Source organism: Anolis sagrei, chromosome 1 (assembly GCF_037176765.1).
Source record: "Anolis sagrei isolate rAnoSag1 chromosome 1, rAnoSag1.mat, whole genome shotgun sequence".
NCBI classification, from domain to species: domain Eukaryota; kingdom Metazoa; phylum Chordata; class Lepidosauria; order Squamata; family Dactyloidae; genus Anolis; species Anolis sagrei.
The window spans coordinates 120,410,593-120,427,021 of NC_090021.1; the positions used below are offsets into that span (position 1 = coordinate 120,410,593).

Below are 16,429 nucleotides of genomic sequence, written 5' to 3' on the forward strand. Positions count from 1 at the left end.
CATTCTGTCCTCTTCCCTCTCCAGCTAATTCACCTTTAAAGCTGCTACAGCTCCTTAATATGACCATTTACTAGTGCTAAGGACAGAAAGTGACAGAGGAGCTTCCGGCTATATTCCTTCTATAAAGCCGAGCACACAGGAAGATGACATCGATGTGCATATAACTATAAGAACATGGTTTGAAGGTTCTCTGCCACTCACCATGCTTTTAATTGGACAGTAAATGGTTGTGTTGGGGCTGTGTGTGTGAGGGAGAGCAGTATGGTCAACAGAGGATTGTGACCACCACTATATCTGAAAAAGTGAGTTATTCAGTCACTTTTTCAGTTTAAAACTCATTGATAGGATTCAACCCACTGTTTTAGGAATCACTACTTGTGTCTTCCTTAATTCTAACCTTGGCAGTCATATCTTTCTACCATACAGAGTGTTCTATACACATACCTCAGCTAGAGCAACACACATCTTCTCCTTGCTTCCTATTTTTAATATATTGATAAATAGCTTAAGAATAAAATGGCAGATTTATTAAAAATGTGCATAATAAACACAGTTTCCACAGACCATTTCCTGAAGATTAAAAGTTTCTTAAGGAAGATATTTATCTGTAAGGCAATTTCATTATTCAGAACTTTTGGGTAAGGGGAAGAAAATTCCACAGATTGAATAGTATTTTCTTTCTATTTAGCAAATTGTTTCCAAAACTCCCTCAGTTTTGCATTAAGTGGAAATACTATAGATTCAACATTCAGCTATTTCCTAGTCCTCTGAACTCAGTACCTTGGTCCTTCAAAACCAGGAAGTTTCTCAGTCTTATCAGAGGTAAGGGACCACACTGAATTTTCCCCCAGACCACTGGGAGTTGCCTCTATTGGTACATTTATGACTGTTAAACTCTGGTTCTACCCAAAATCAGGGAAAAGACACCCAGAATATTTAAAGAATGATGCAACCATATTTTACCATCGCCATGATTGCTCTGCCAGATGAGGGATTTCAGTCAAAACAGACTGATGGGCATAAAAACTACAACTAAATAGAAGCAGTTGGCCACAGATGGCTTGTGTGCTCTGTAACCCCTTCCTTAAATCATATGTTGTCAGACCTCACAAAACTAAATTAAATGGTAAAACAAAATGTTTTCTTCAAGAGGTTCTGCTATTATGCAAATTAGTCTGTTATAATAAAAGTATGTATATGATCTCCATGGACCACTGCTTCTAATGATAGCTGTTATAGTTACTCCTACAGATGCAAGGCAGTTCATAGAGAAAAGGGTCAAAGGTTCTGCTGTTCATTCCAAAGTCTTTTAAGTAGTGTTCTTAATCTGGCTGTTCAAAGCTAATATCTTTCTCAGCATCTACTGTAATGGCATTTCATCCATAAATTGGAGATATCCAAGATCCTAGGTTCAGGCCACCAGGGCCTACAACTAAGCTGAAAAACAAAAAAGTTTCCAATGCCATTATTAAAACTCCAGACAGTCTTTGTGCCCTCATCTTCACTTCAAATCTCAATGTTTTAGGCAGTGGAGAGAAATGATCAAAGGTGTCTGAAAGAGTTCGTGTGAACTTACTTTTGAAAATTCCACTTCATTATACAACAGGAAGGGCTACCTTCTGTCCTGACAAAAAGGATTTCAATATGATCCACATCCAAAATGTTTGCTTACCGGTGGTGTGCTGAAAATGTAGAATGACGAACCCTTCAGCGCCAGGAACTTGCATTTATAGAGCTGCGGAGAATCTGCTCCCTGGAGCCTCTCATTCACCCACCCCATATGTATCACCTGCAGAATAAAACTTTGAAACTCAGTCTACCAGCAATGACATACAAACATATGCATTTTTATATGTCTGGGGTGCCATCTTTTTTGTATTTACACATTTACATATTGAAGTATTTAATGAATAAATCCTCCATGCGTGTGTAGATTATAAAACATTGTTTCTCAATCGTGGCTCTTCTCTGTGTCCATAAAATGAATTACACCATAGAAATTGTGCAATGTTTAACAGAACTATAACAGTGTCACTATGGGAAATTAAATCAAGCTGGTCCACTTTCCAAACTGAGTAATTGGCAGTTGAATTTTTCTTCAACACTGACTATGAAACAGAGTCTTCTTCTCTCTGAAGGTAAAAGGGGACCAAGGATAAGCTATGTGGTGCCCAGTTTTTCCCCCTAATACCCTTCTACCAGTTTCCAACATATGCCTCTTGATGCAATAGCCCCAGTTTTGCCTAATGAAAGTTCCAGCCTCATTGCAATGGGAAATGGTGACTATTGGCAAGACTCCTATGAACATATGAATGGTTCTGGCCCAGTTTACCTGTCTGAACGTATCTCCTGCTATGAACCATCTTGCAGCTTAAGATCATCAGGAGAGGCCCTGCTCTCAATCCTGCCACTCTCACAAACACAGTTGGTGGGGACGAGAGACAGGGCCTTCTCAGTAGTGGCCCCCCGTCTGTGGAACTCCCTCACTGAGGACATCAGGTTGGTCACCTCCCTCCTGTCCTTCAGGAGGCAACTGAAGACCTGGCTGTAGAACCAGGCATTCGACTAGAGGCATTGACCAGAGGACAATGGCAGCTTGGAAAGGAAACTTGAACATTACGACATTGGATTTGTTTGGCTGGATCTTGGTTTTAGTTGAATGTTAAATGATTTTTTCATGATTTTTATAATGTTTTCATCAAGCTTTACTGTTTTTAATTGAATGTATATGTTGACAGCATCACTGACACGCCCTGAGTCCCCTTGTGGGAGAAGGGTATATTAGATTCCTATTGTTGGGAATATCACATCACTTGGAGCCTTTTCTCTTACTATGGCTGATGATGGTACAACAAAATTTGTGTGTGCTTTATTGTATTGCACTTCCAGGTGAGTGCTGTCACTTGAACTGAAGTGAAATTGCTCCTAGCTAAAGATTTTTATTTTTATTTTTATTTTGCTTCTGTGATGAATGGTGACAATATGTTTATCTGAACCATCCAGACATCATCATAAAAGAATGGATGGATTTTAGGAGTATAGAAATTGTGTGTTAACCATTCAAAACTCATATGATGCCTATCACAAAGAACTGAAGGGGGGGGGGTGTTGTCTGTACAGCTTCTAATCACATGTGTAAGCCCAGATGCTTAGGAAAAAAAATGAACATTAGTAATACTGAAGTTCTACAGAGAGGACACAGATAATTATCTACCTTTTTCATTGGCAGCACACTATAGGTATGCAAATCATAGTAATGCTCCTCACAATTGTTTGATGATACCCTGAGACCTGTCATGAACTTATGGAAATACAGACACTGAAGAATTATCAGCAGCAAGCCTTTCTCAGAAAAGCATAGCCCCAATACAAAAGACAGGCATGTTAGTAGGAGTGTGTTCAGTTATTTCTTGCCCTGTAAGAAATTGTTGCCTGCTGCAATTGGTGGTGCATCTATACTGAATTAGTGCAGTTTGATACAACTTTAACTGCAATGGCTCAATGCTATGGAAGCTATAGTTTGTTAAGGCACTTCTAGAACATTTTGGCAAACATTGTAAAACTACAGTTCCCATGATTCCATAGCATTGAGCAATGAAGTTAGATACCTGAAGGTCAAAAAGTTGAAAGTACTATAGCTCACAGCCCTGTGTGCACAGAAATCATCTTTATTCATACAAGGAGTGGATCTGATTCCTGACATTTTTTTATCATAGCTATGACCCATGTTCTATCAAACATTGATTTGAAGAGAACTCCAATATATACAAGTGGACTTTTGGAAAGTACAAGAGGTTGCAGTGGAAAAACCTGGTAACATCATATTCTACTATTAAAGTCTAAGTAGAGCCTTATAACCACTCTGATGGCCGAAAGCGAGGAGGAGCTGAGGAGCCTTCTAATCAAGGTGAAAGAAGAAAGCGCAAAAGCCGGGTTGCAGCTAAACGTCAAAAAAACCAAGATTATGGCAACAAGAATGATTGACAACTGGAAAATAGAGGGAGAAACCATGGAGGCCGTGACAGACTTTGTATTTCTAGGTGCAAAGATTACTGCAGATGCAGACTGTAGCCAGGAAATCAGAAGACGCTTACTTCTTGGGAGGAGAACAATGTCCAGTCTCGATAAAACAGTGAAGAGTAGAGACATCAGACTGGCAACAAAGATCCGCCTAGTCAAAGCCATGGTATTCCCTGTAGTCACCTACGGATGTGAGAGCTGGACCTTAGGGAAGGCTGAGCGAAGGAAGATCGATGCTTTTGAGCTGTGGTGTTGGAGGAAAGTGCTGAGAGTGCCTTGGACTGCGAGAAGATCCAACCAGTCCATCCTCCAGGAAATAAAGCCCGACTGCTCACTGGAGGGAAAGATACTAGAGACAAAGTTGAAGTACTTTGGCCACATCATGAGGAGACAGGAAAGCCTAGAGAAGACAATTATGCTGGGGAAAGTGGAAGGCAAAAGGAAGAGGGGCCGACCAAGGGCAAGATGGATGGATGGCATCCTTGAAGTGACTGGACTGACCTTGAGGGAGCTGGGGGTGGTAACGGCCAACAGGGAGCTCTGGCGTAGGCTGGTCCATGAGGTCACGAAGAGTCGGTGACGACTAAACGAATGAACAACAACAAGAGCCTTATAAGACCACATAGCACTTCACAAAGGAGCCTATTAGATTAATATTGCTTTGGTGACATCCTTTGTATATGAGTTGTAGCTTCCATTTTTTAAAAAAGGTAGAAAATGTAATAATAATGTGAAGATTAAAAAATGGGCATCACTTTAATGCATAACTTATTTTGTAAGCTGTAAGTATCCTTATAATAAATATAAGCTGCTGAGCACAAAAATTGGGAACATTTTGTAAGATGATATGGTTGAAAATGAAAACAATGATTTTTCCGGAAGCATGTTCAGCCTTTAAGTGAGTAATTAATGGCTTGCCATAAAAAATTAAGAAGGCAAAGGAAGTCATAGCTCCAGGCCTCTTGGGTTGTTTATTTGGTCTATTTATTTATTCAACTGCAAATGAACAGTTGATGGCAACAATTATATAGAATGGAAGAAAATCTTTAAAAAGTAAAGCTGTTAGCAGATTCTCCTTCTATAGAATGTCGCATGTCTCATATGAATAAATAAATGACAATCAAGGTTTTCCAGGTTAAATATCTTAAATTCTAAAACTAGTTTGCATGGTAATTATATGGACCATTTTAAGTGCTGAAAAATCACCTGGTCCAATTGTCCAGCAAGTCATAGATATGAGAGGAAAATTAATTATTAATGACATTGCTTTTGAGTTCTAGAGCTATACTGTTAATTAGAAACTGTGCATTTAGGTGATTTCATTTTATCAACTGTCATTTCACAATTATTCCTCAGAATAGTTTACATCTATGTTTCTCCAGTTCTCCAAGACAAATTAGCAAGTGAGCATGGCCCTGATGGGCAAATAGAAACGGATCCTACACTTTGGGGGAGAACAATCTAGTCCAGGGGTTCTCAACCTGTGGGTCCCCTGATGTTTTCGCCTTCAACTCCCAGAAATCCTAACAGCTGGTAAACTGGCTGGGATTTCTGGGAGTTGTAGGCCAAAACATCTGGGGACCAACAGGCTGAGAACCACTGATCTAGTCTACTGTGTCCACCATTTTAAATCTCCCCCAGCATTCTTCCACAATGACTCACCCTGATGGAGTATTATTCCAGGGTGATTCAAACCACAGAAAAAGAGATTCCACCAAAATATTGGGAAGAATTTTCTGACAGTAAGAGTTGTTCAACAGTGGAATGTGCTGTCGTGTAGTATGGTGATTTTCAGATAAAGGCTGAATGTCCTTTTTTGAGAGTGCTGTAATTGTGTGTTGCTGCATGGCAAAATGGGTAGGATTAGAGGGCTCTTGTGCTCTCTTCTAACTATGATTCCCAGAGGCTAAGATCACAGATGCATTGCAGGTCCATCAAAATTATGAATGCAGCTGCAATCAAAACCAGTGAGGGTGGCTTTTGAGTTGCTACTGGTATCTAGAAGGGAAATAATAACAGCTATCTTAGATCCGTCATTATGGTCCACATGCATAACGGTCCTCCAAGTGAAGTAAAAATAATAACAGCTATCTTGGCTTTAATGGCTGAGGAAGCATGCTTCACTGCTGCCCTTGATGCCACTGCCTGTCATGCAGGGGCTTTCCTGCCTCTGTAACTCAGGGGAGAACTTTTCACCTGAGCGGTATTTGTGTTGTGGGGAGAGGGGCAGGGAGATCTGCTGAGGCCCTGATAAACTTGCTATTGACCATGCTAAGAAGGAAGGACCTTAATTTCATCAGCATAAGCCTGGCAACTTAGGGCCCTTCCAGGGCCCTTCCAGACAGAGCCCAAAATGTGGGCCCTGTCAGATGTTTACCTGTGGTGTCCTAACAATGCCTCAGGTAGAAGAAGATTAATTTGGGACAAAGCAGGAAAACCCTGCTTTGCCCCAATTTTTTAAAATACCCCATTAGACCCAGGCTTTCCTGAAAGTCCTGGGTCTAAAGGGATATGGGCCCTATGGGGACTGACCCACGGGTAGTCCTGGGTCAGTCCCCATAGCCCAATTCACTTCTTCGGGATCCATGAATACTATAGCAGTAAAGACTAAATCTATACCTGATCAATAATCACTTAATTGCTTTTAATATAACTGAAAAACAGAATTGTATACAGTTTTGTTATGCATAGGTTGCATCATCTAATTTAATGTTTGTTTGTTTTTTACAAGAATATCCAGTACTTCAATGTTTTGTGTGTATTTAGAAATTGAGTCACAAATCTAGCTGCCTCTTAAAATGACATAATATTTACTTTCAGTGTTATGTATATTGTGATAAAGTACACACGGCAGAATCAAAAAGTGTTAATATTTGAAGAGCTAGAATGGTAAACATTCCATAAGTTCCAACAAGATGATAAACACATCTCTGTTATCGAGTCAACATACCATTTTCACTCTCAGACAAAAATAAAAATTTAGTGTCATAGGGAAACATTGAAGTTATTTTTAAAAGTTGAAATGGAATTTAAAGTAGAGAGGAAGATAAGAAACCACTTTCACAGGAATGAAAATGATTTTGTCTCATGTTGAATAATATGTATTGCTACAAATTATAGAGAGAATTTTGATTTAAAGATAGGCAATGGACATGTACATGGAAAGAACTTTGGATGTAATTTTATACATGTATAGGGAGAACAGAGAAAGACGCATTATACTGACTTAGATTATTGGTCCCTTTGATATAAGTGAAACACAAACCGCTTTCACACTACACAATTATAGGGCTATGACTCCCATTTAACTGCCATGGCTCCATGCCATAAAATCATGAATTTGCAGTATTTTGAATTCTCAGCCAGATCACTCTGCCTCACCAAACAATAAACCCCAAGAGCCCACAGGAGGCGTTTCAAGTGTCATAATTGTGCGGTATGAAAGGAAATTTCAATAGCTTCTGGCAATTTCATTTGCGATTAATTAAAATAGGAATTTCAACCATGGGAAACAGTTTCAAAAGAATGAAGATGCAGGAGTCCCCCGCTTAGGTGCTGAAAGTATTAATCTCTCTTGCATCCTATATTTCAACAGACTCCTGATAGGATCCATCATTTGTGTTATCTAACTATAAATATACATCAATTATAAAATTAAAATAAAGGTGATGGAAACATTTCTTTTTTCAGATCAATTTATGGAAGCATAATTGGCTAATTTTCTTGTGAGCCACCCACAATTTTCATAACGAGACATTGCTTTATTTAGAAAAATCATTTTATCAGACATATCAAATTCACATTCAATTGGAGTTTTTTGTTTTCCTTTTACTGACTGAGTTTCCATGGTTTACTTGGGAAACCTGGCAAAATCAGCCCCATATTTGCTTGATTAGAAATATATTTGCTGACCAAGCAAATGATATTGAAATGCTCAATTATAGGATTTTTTGAATTTAATGCATACTGTGTGTTCATCTCCCACCCTCCTGACATGAGTTTCCCTTGCAGGAAGCACAAGTTGAATTTCCAAAAAAGTCAAAAACAATTAAAAGGTCATACTCAGCTGAGGACACTGGTATGTGTGTGTGTTTGTGCAAGACTGTGTCTGGTGAACATCATACCTGGTCTGAAGAAGAACAGCATTTATTTGCCATCTTCATCTACAAAAAAGAAGAACATAAATGGTTGCCCGTGTATAGAAAAATCAGATTGTGCAAACAGGCATTCATGAGTTTCAAAGATTGTTACTAATTTATCCTATTTATAACAATTACACATAACAATTACATTTTCAATATTATTTGACATCATTACCAATATTATTTGATATCATTAACAATGGAAAAAAGCATAGTGCACTGGATGAAATGCTCAGAATCCCAGAATGATTAAAATTTTTAAAAACTGGTCATTCATCTACTATTTCCTATGATTTTAAATTCAATGCAGCAAGTGAAAAAAATATGAAAAGATTAAAAATGAGAACATTTTAAATCTTTTTCTTCATGTATTCTAAATAACAGATTAGAAATGTGTCTTTTTGGACTACAGCTTCCCGAATCACCTGGTTGACAGACTCTTAGAATTATGGTTCCAAAAATTAACTTTTCCAAGATGTGGCCTAAAGCACTGCTCCACTGTAGAAATATACAGCGTGACCACATATTTTAAAAAATCAGTATCTCTATTTTTATGCCATACTGTTTAGTTTCCAGAAAAACATCTAATGAAGCAATGGAAATGTACTAAATAAATAAAAATAAATAGCAGTACATTAAATGCACTTTCTTCATGACCCATAAAACATTGCTACTGGCAGGATTCTATCTTGAAAGGGGTGAGATCTGCTTTATATGAATCATTCTATACTACACAGCTAATCTGAATGACTTCCAAAAATTGGAGTTGCAGGCTGTAAAAACAACCCTAGAAAGTTACTTATGGTTGCAAGGCCACACTTTTCTCACTCCGGTCTAGATATTCAGGTAAGGTTCTTCTAGATACCTTGGATGGTTTCCAGTTCTACCTGAAACAACCTCTAGTATTGATGAGATGAAAACATCATATATCAAAACAATGGTTGATTCCACAGTTTTGCAATTATGAAATCCAGCTGTTACTCAGAATTGTTTCATCTCCAGGCAAAATTGGAAGATAAGAAGCAAAGACACAAAGTAACTAGACACAGTTTTAAGCTTAGCAAAACTGGAGGTGATTATATGTAGTGCAATGAGTAAGAAAATAACAAATCAGCCGTTTCTGTATGTCAAAGAATCACTCACTGGGTTTTTTAAAAAAATAATTGGCTGTATTTCTGATTGCATATTTTGTGATGTGCTAACACCCGAACAAGTATGTTATAGTTGTATTTAGGTCTGGAAGTCTTATTTATTTATTTGTGTGTATCTATGTATGGCTGTATGTGTATATGTGGGAAAGATACCATAACTTCTCATTACAATATAAACTGTGGTAGATATTAAAACTGTATTTCAAGAAAGGGAATAAGATTTCACTAGGGCCCCTTCCACACAGTTGTATAAAATTCACATTGAACTGGATTATATGGCAATGTAGACTCAGATAAACCAGTTCAAAGCAGATATTGTAGATTATCTGGGTTATATGAAAGTGTGGGAGGACCCTTAGTGACATACGGAACTACATAGCCAGTTTAGAATATTAATGTATTAAAACACTTGTTAAAATATGTGGTTGTCTTGAGTACTCTGAAAGTTAATATAATGGTTAAAAGACTAGGGATCATATCACATTAAATAAAGTATTCAAATCTGTTGGGGTCCAGTGGGGGGCATGGGGAACCCATTGACCCATGCCCCACATTTCCCGGTTTCCCCCCATTGCTGCCAATGTAACACAGGAAACTTCCTACCAGAAGTAGATGTATATTGTGGGATGAGAGCTGACAGGGTCTGTGGCAAAAGTGAAGAGGAACTTGCATACGACAGGCAATTTGGCCTGTCTGATTAGGTCATAAGGTACCAAATAAAGGGTTTATTTTTTCTTTCAAATAATGACCTCATTAAATGGGCTCTTATCTTAGGATAATGATGCTTTATCCCAAAGATGGGAAGATATTGTTCAAAGGATAGGTGATGTGTTTTGAACACTCTAGTGTATTATATTGAAATACTAGAAGAAGATACTTGCATCATCTAGAACAGTGGTTCTCAACCTGTGGGTTCCCAGATGTTTTGGCCTTCAACTCCCAGAAATCCTGACAGCTGGTAAACTGACTGGGATTTCTGGGAGCTGTAGGCCAAAACACCTGGGGACCCACAGGTTGAGAACCATTGATCTAGAACTATTCATAGGGTATAGGTGCATTTTTAAACAGCTATTTCACTCTTTCTGTCCTGCCTCATGTTTATATGTGCTCAGCTGTCCTTATACTTACATATTTTTTAATTCCTGAGTTGAATGAAGTAATAAGTAGATAAAAAATATTAATCTTTCCAAGCTTGGACACCGGAATTCCTTTATGAATAGCAAACTAAAGGAATACTGCTTTAGTAAATCTGTCTAATTGTTGTCCAATTTCTCGTGCGGAAAAACCGTTTTAGTTAAGTAGCTTGATAAGGTTATTAAAACTATTTACCCCCTATTGATCCTTCTTACAATCCATACTTTTCTGGTGTTAGTAGTGACCGTTCCCATTCCATTTTCTATTGTAGACTTTTAAAAAACACTAAGTTGATAGAGGTTTTGTTACAAAGAATCAGTACTAGTAAAGCTATCACATTCTCAGTAGTCCAGTGGATATAAGTTATACTAATATTCAGCATGTTGAAAAAGCATCACTTTCTGAATGGGACAGAGGTAGAACACAAACTTATTCCGAAAGTGTATTTTTAGAAACTATTCCTATTCTTCTCACTTCAGTCAGTGAATCATTTATGGATAAATGTAAATAATTGATGAGCAGGATAAAGAAACACCTTTAAAAAAGATCACAACAGCAGTTCCTATGCACACTTACCTGCCATTAAGAGTCCTTCCACAGAGCCCTATATCCAGAATATCAAGGCAGAAAATCCCACAATATCTGCTTTGAATTGGGTTATCTGAGTCCGCACTCATATAATGTGGATCTTCTGCCTTGATATTCTGGTATATAGGGCTGTGTGGAAGGGCCCTGAGTACCACTGATATTTGTGGACTGCATTTCTACATAAACAAATATAACAATAATAATTTTCCTAATCATTAAAATAAATGCTATCTTGACTTCATTGCTCTAGTGACTGTATGCTGATACAGATATACCAAAAAAACAAAAACAAACGAAGGAACTTAACAGTTTTTATAAAGTAACAAATGCTCTATCAGTACAGTGAGAATGTATTGCTCTTTAAGAAATAACACATGTTTGACATAAAGTTGAAGAGTCAGGTTTGCTTTCTTTATATGGGAGTAACATTTAATTCCACTAGAGGTTTGCCAGCTCTGCCATTTGCATAAGGGGGAATCAAAAATCCCTCTGTGCACCTGGAAGAGCAATGGCGTGCAATTCCAGCCATACACTGTATTTCTATGCTTCCACAAGAACAGGACACAGACATCTGTCACACCACATCTTCCTAGAAATATACTAGTTCATCTGTTCCAGACTCTTAAGGGTGTCTCAGAACGAAGATGTTATGAGAGGCATGGCTTGAAAACTAACCTGTGTGTTTTCACTCGGACATTTCACTTTAGCTTGACTGGCTGTATAAACATCATAATTTTAAATGGATTTTAGATTTGTTTAAATGTCTGTGGTGCTTGAATGTTAAATATACAATGGTTGATTGGTTGCATTATCATTTAATTTTGTTTACCTGTGATAATTTTAAATTTTGTTATAGTTGTGAATTTTCTTTTGGGATCTGGGGGTTTGTTTATTTCTCTTTTTAGTGTATTCTGGCATTGAGTGTTTGCCATTTTTTGTTGGAAACCACCCTTAGTCCCTTTGGAGAGATAGGACAGTATATAAATAAGGTTTATTATTTTGAAAAGGTAATTTCCCAAGGCACTCCTCCTACAAATCCTTTGTCTTGTGACCTCATCACAAAGGCCCATGGATTCGCCATACAATGTGGTAAATCCATACGGTCCCAGTGGGGGTGAGGTGGGCATAGAGAACCCATTGCTTCACACCTTGCATCGCCTGGCTTATCTTGACTCCCATCCCATGGGGGTATTCATCACCATCCGTCTTCCCCATTACTCCTAAGGCAACACAGGAAAGCTCCTGTGTTGCTGCAGTGGAAGCATGTGCTCCTTGCTCTCTTCTTTCAGCATGGAGCCTGGCCAGAAGTATATGTGCATCATGTAATGAACTCCATGTCAGAAGCTGAGAGAAAGTGGTGTACAACAGGCAAATCAGCCACTCTAATGAGGTTGTTGAAGAATCCCTTCCCCTCGAGAGCCAGGCATTGAGGAAATAAGATAATTGAGATTGGGCTGTAGACACACATTTGGGTGATTTGGTATAGCAATAATTGTGAGGTGTTCTGGTTTACCACAAGTTGCTAAGAAACTCAACCAAATGCTCCTGCATCAGTCCACAGCTCTGCACAGACTGCTGTTTTTATTATTTTAATGACCTTTCACTAGGGCTGAGCAGAACTTTAAAAGTGAGCAATGTAGTCCTGATGGATCAGACCAAACGCCTGCCTAGATTAGTGTAGTACCCAGTTTCCTACATGACTAGCCAGATGCCTATGGGGAGTCCACAGCCAGGACGTGGACCATTTCTCTTGCGGAAAAATCTTTTAGTTAAGAAATCCCTCTTTCAGCATTGTCTCCCAGGATATGGTCCTCTCTGTAAGCTGTGGAAGAGACACAGAGAAAGAATATGCAGTATTTCATAATAGAAGAGGCCTTCCAGACATTTGAGGGGACCTGTGCAATCTCCAGATAGCTAAAAAAGATCTGGGACAAAGACGCTCCTCAGCCTTCTGATAGTGAAACCTGTGCAGTATTTGAATTATACGTGGAAATCTGAACTGAAGTCCAAATTATCTGAAGGAGCACAGTTTGACAAACCCTATTCTAGACTGATGTTGAGATCTTCCTCCTCCTTTCTCTCTCCTCTTCCCCTCCTCCTCGTCGTCCTCCTCTCCTTTTTCTTCTTCCTCCTCCTTTCTCCCTCCTCTTCCCTTCCCCCTACTCCTTTTTCTTCTACTTTCTCCTCCCACCTCCTTTCCCTCCTTCTTGTTATGGCTTACTGTGGAAGACATAGAATTTAACTAGTAAGCTGCTTCTTTCAAAAATTCCTCTTGAATATCATTTTTCATAGAATTTCTTTCCTTGCCAGAAGAGCAGACTTCCATACAAAAATCCAGATGGATGGATACTGAACTCATGCATGCTATCCCTTTTTATCTGAATGATAGTGTAAAAATATGCAATTGAAGGGAAGCACATATTCAGCTGGTTTCTCTATTGAAACAAAGGTGGTAGCTTTGGGGCCCTATATGTGTAAATTTAAGGAGTGAAAGGAAAGAAGAAGGACCATACAAAGTCACTGTTGTTCCAGGGTTGTTCTGGGTAGAATCTTGTAATAGATCATCTTTCTGTTTATCTGAAAGCTGTTCCAGACGTTCTAAATTAATTATATCTGCAGAATAAAACATGTACACTGTTTATCCTCATGCAAACTTTCCTACACATGCATAATTGACTATAACATATGCAGTTCAGCATATGCAGTGAAGTGACTCTTGCCTGGAAAGAAGGTGTATTTTGCCACCAGTGGCCATGGTAGGAATTTGGCAGGCAGCAGGAAGGCACCATATGGCTTGTCCCCACTCTCTGCACATGCTTAAATACAATATTGCAAAATTCTTACATAAATACTCTCCCAGGAATCCCATTGTGCCATCTCATTCTATACGATACAACACTATAGTCTTGGAGCTACACCAGCTGCTCCTGCCTTTAAAAAAAAGCAGATTGTCTGCCTATTCACCCCACTCTTCCTCAAAAAGTCAGACCAGGTTACAGAAATGCCACAGTCCCAAATCTCTCAAATAAGCAGCATGTGATACATTACCAACATGTGGCTCACGCAGGGGGCATGGCTAATGGAATTGGAAATATTTCAGGGCAGAAGTATTATGAATTATAAAGAGAAACCCTGCTCACAAGCAAGCAGTGGTTGTTTCCTCAACCCCTACCTTCTCACTCTGATGAGCAACTGAGAAAGAGGCTTTCTAGAGATTTGTGGTGTACTTTTTAACAAATGGGTTTATGAATGTATTTAATTGCATAGAATTTTAATATTATAATATATCATATTTAATATTAAAATTTGTGTCATTGTGTCATAACTTTATAATTTCTGATTTAGACAACCATAAGGCAAACCTATCATTTTCTTGGCAAGATTTGTTCAGAGAGAGTTTCCCTTTGCTCTCCTCTGAAGTTGAGTCACTGAGACCAGCTTAAGGTCTTCACCCTGCTCTGCCAAAAACTGTAACATCCATGATTCCACAGCATTGACCCATAGCAAATAAAGTTGTGTCAAACAGCATTAGTTCTACAGTGTAGATCAGGCTTGGGGGCAAATTTTGGCCCTCCAGGTGTTTGGACTTCAAATCCCACAATTCCTAACAGTTGTGAATTTGAATTTGAAGTCCAAAAAACCTGGAGGACCAAAATTTGCCCAAAGTTTGCCCATGCCTGCTGTAGATGCACCTTTGGCTTAGCCAATCCTTGAAATTCACTTCATGATGGCTACTGTTTTCAACTCACAAATCCCATGTTGTCTGAAGATCCTGCAAAGTATAGTTTGCCAAAAAAAAAAGTGGATATCCAAGATGATTGAGTGCACAAGTGAAATGTGTGGTCGATTTTGCATGTAGTCATGTGGATTTTTTTTTCAAACACAAAAACAATGTGCTTAATGCTTATGATGAAAAATGGCTGTTCAAGGAATGTGAAATTTTTATTCATGGAAAGTATCAATATTTTAAAGGGGAGTGAGTTCAATTCATGAGAAAACCAGGTGGGGTATTAAACATGACTGGTCCCAAGATGCAGTATGGATGATATCTCCCTCTTGTGTGAATATAAATAACAGATTGCACAAACAAAAGCCTTAATTCAATGTTACCAATGTGGGATATTTTCATCTTTATTGCTGCCTCTCTGCTTACTGAAGAGAGTTAAAAAAAATGAAATGAACAAAGTTTATACTTGTAGCAGATTCTGTGAAACTGGTATTTTACGATCAAATCTATATATCTGCGAAGTCAATGCCATAATCTTTTAGAGCATTTGCTATGGTCACAAAGAGATGAATGAGGCATCAAATTAAAGCTCACTACACAGCAAAGCTGCAGAAAAATAGTGCTTTTGCCAATTTAAACTGCCAAATCAATAAATTCAACTAAAGGAAAAAAAGAGAGGTAAACAGAAGCTACAGTTTTGAAACCTGCAAAGGGACTGGATGTGGGCTTTAGTTATTGATGTGGGAGCCTCTCTAGTCATTAGTTCAGCTGGTGGTATTATGGAATGTTAATGAATACTCCAATCATGGAGAAGTTTTAAATCCTGCCAGCCCATAAAGCCAAGGATCAGGAAAGCTGTGTGCTTTTGGCAGGAAAGAATTAGACGAAGTACAGAATAGGAAATGCTATGCTTAGACTATATCAGTGAAAATTTCTCCCAATCTAGATCATGGCTCCATGTCTATTATGTCCTGAATCGTACTTTGGGATAAAGACAGATCGATAGAAGTCAGTTCTTTGCAGGAGATAGATAGGCATGTTGTCCCAATCATTATTGGGATAATGTTCTGGAATAGGTCCCCATTCTTGAGATTTCTTTAAACTCAAAGTCACAAGATTTAATTCACCTTTTTGGAAAAATATAAATACCTTAGTATTCTGTATCAGCTACTTAATTAATAGGCCTGGGTAACAACGGAAAAAATTGTTTCTAAAATGGATTCGTTTTTTGGGGGTTTTTGCGTTTCGTTATTTAAAATAATTACAAAATTTTCCTTTTAAAAAGTTCGATATTTACGAAATTTCGTAAATGTGAAAAAATTACAAAACATTAATGAAACGATTTCCAAAACAATAACGAATCGATTCGTTAATGGCGGACGCGACCGCGAAATACGCTAAAAAACCTCCAAATGGGACAGGGGGAACTTCTGAAGCTTCCCTCTCCCTCTGTTGTTGACTGTTGGTGTGATATTATAATTTTTTTTCACTAATTAAACAAAAAAACAACTATAAAACTTGCCCCAGACATGCGGAAATAATAACGAAACGACCTCAAAACGATAACGAAACGAATACATAACGAATTACGAAGCATTTACAAAACGTATTTAAAAATTCGTTTTTTAAAAAATTGCTCCAGAATGGTTTGTTATCGCTTCGTAATC

The 16,429-nt window shown here is 38.2% G+C and overlaps 1 protein-coding gene across 3 annotated transcripts in view; it reads right to left on the reverse strand.

Moving 5' to 3' along the window:
• SNTG2 (syntrophin gamma 2) overlaps positions 1 to 16,429 on the reverse strand; it is a 263,517-nt gene that overhangs the window by 43,820 nt on the left and 203,268 nt on the right. For all 3 annotated transcript variants that reach the window (XM_060752734.2, XM_060752731.2, XM_060752732.2), the window contains 2 exons: positions 8,145 to 8,183; positions 1,673 to 1,789 (listed from right to left, as the gene is read on the reverse strand). In XM_060752734.2, coding sequence (XP_060608717.1) covers positions 1,673 to 1,789; positions 8,145 to 8,183 — 156 coding nt within the window. The remainder of the gene's footprint in view (positions 1 to 1,672; positions 1,790 to 8,144; positions 8,184 to 16,429) is intronic.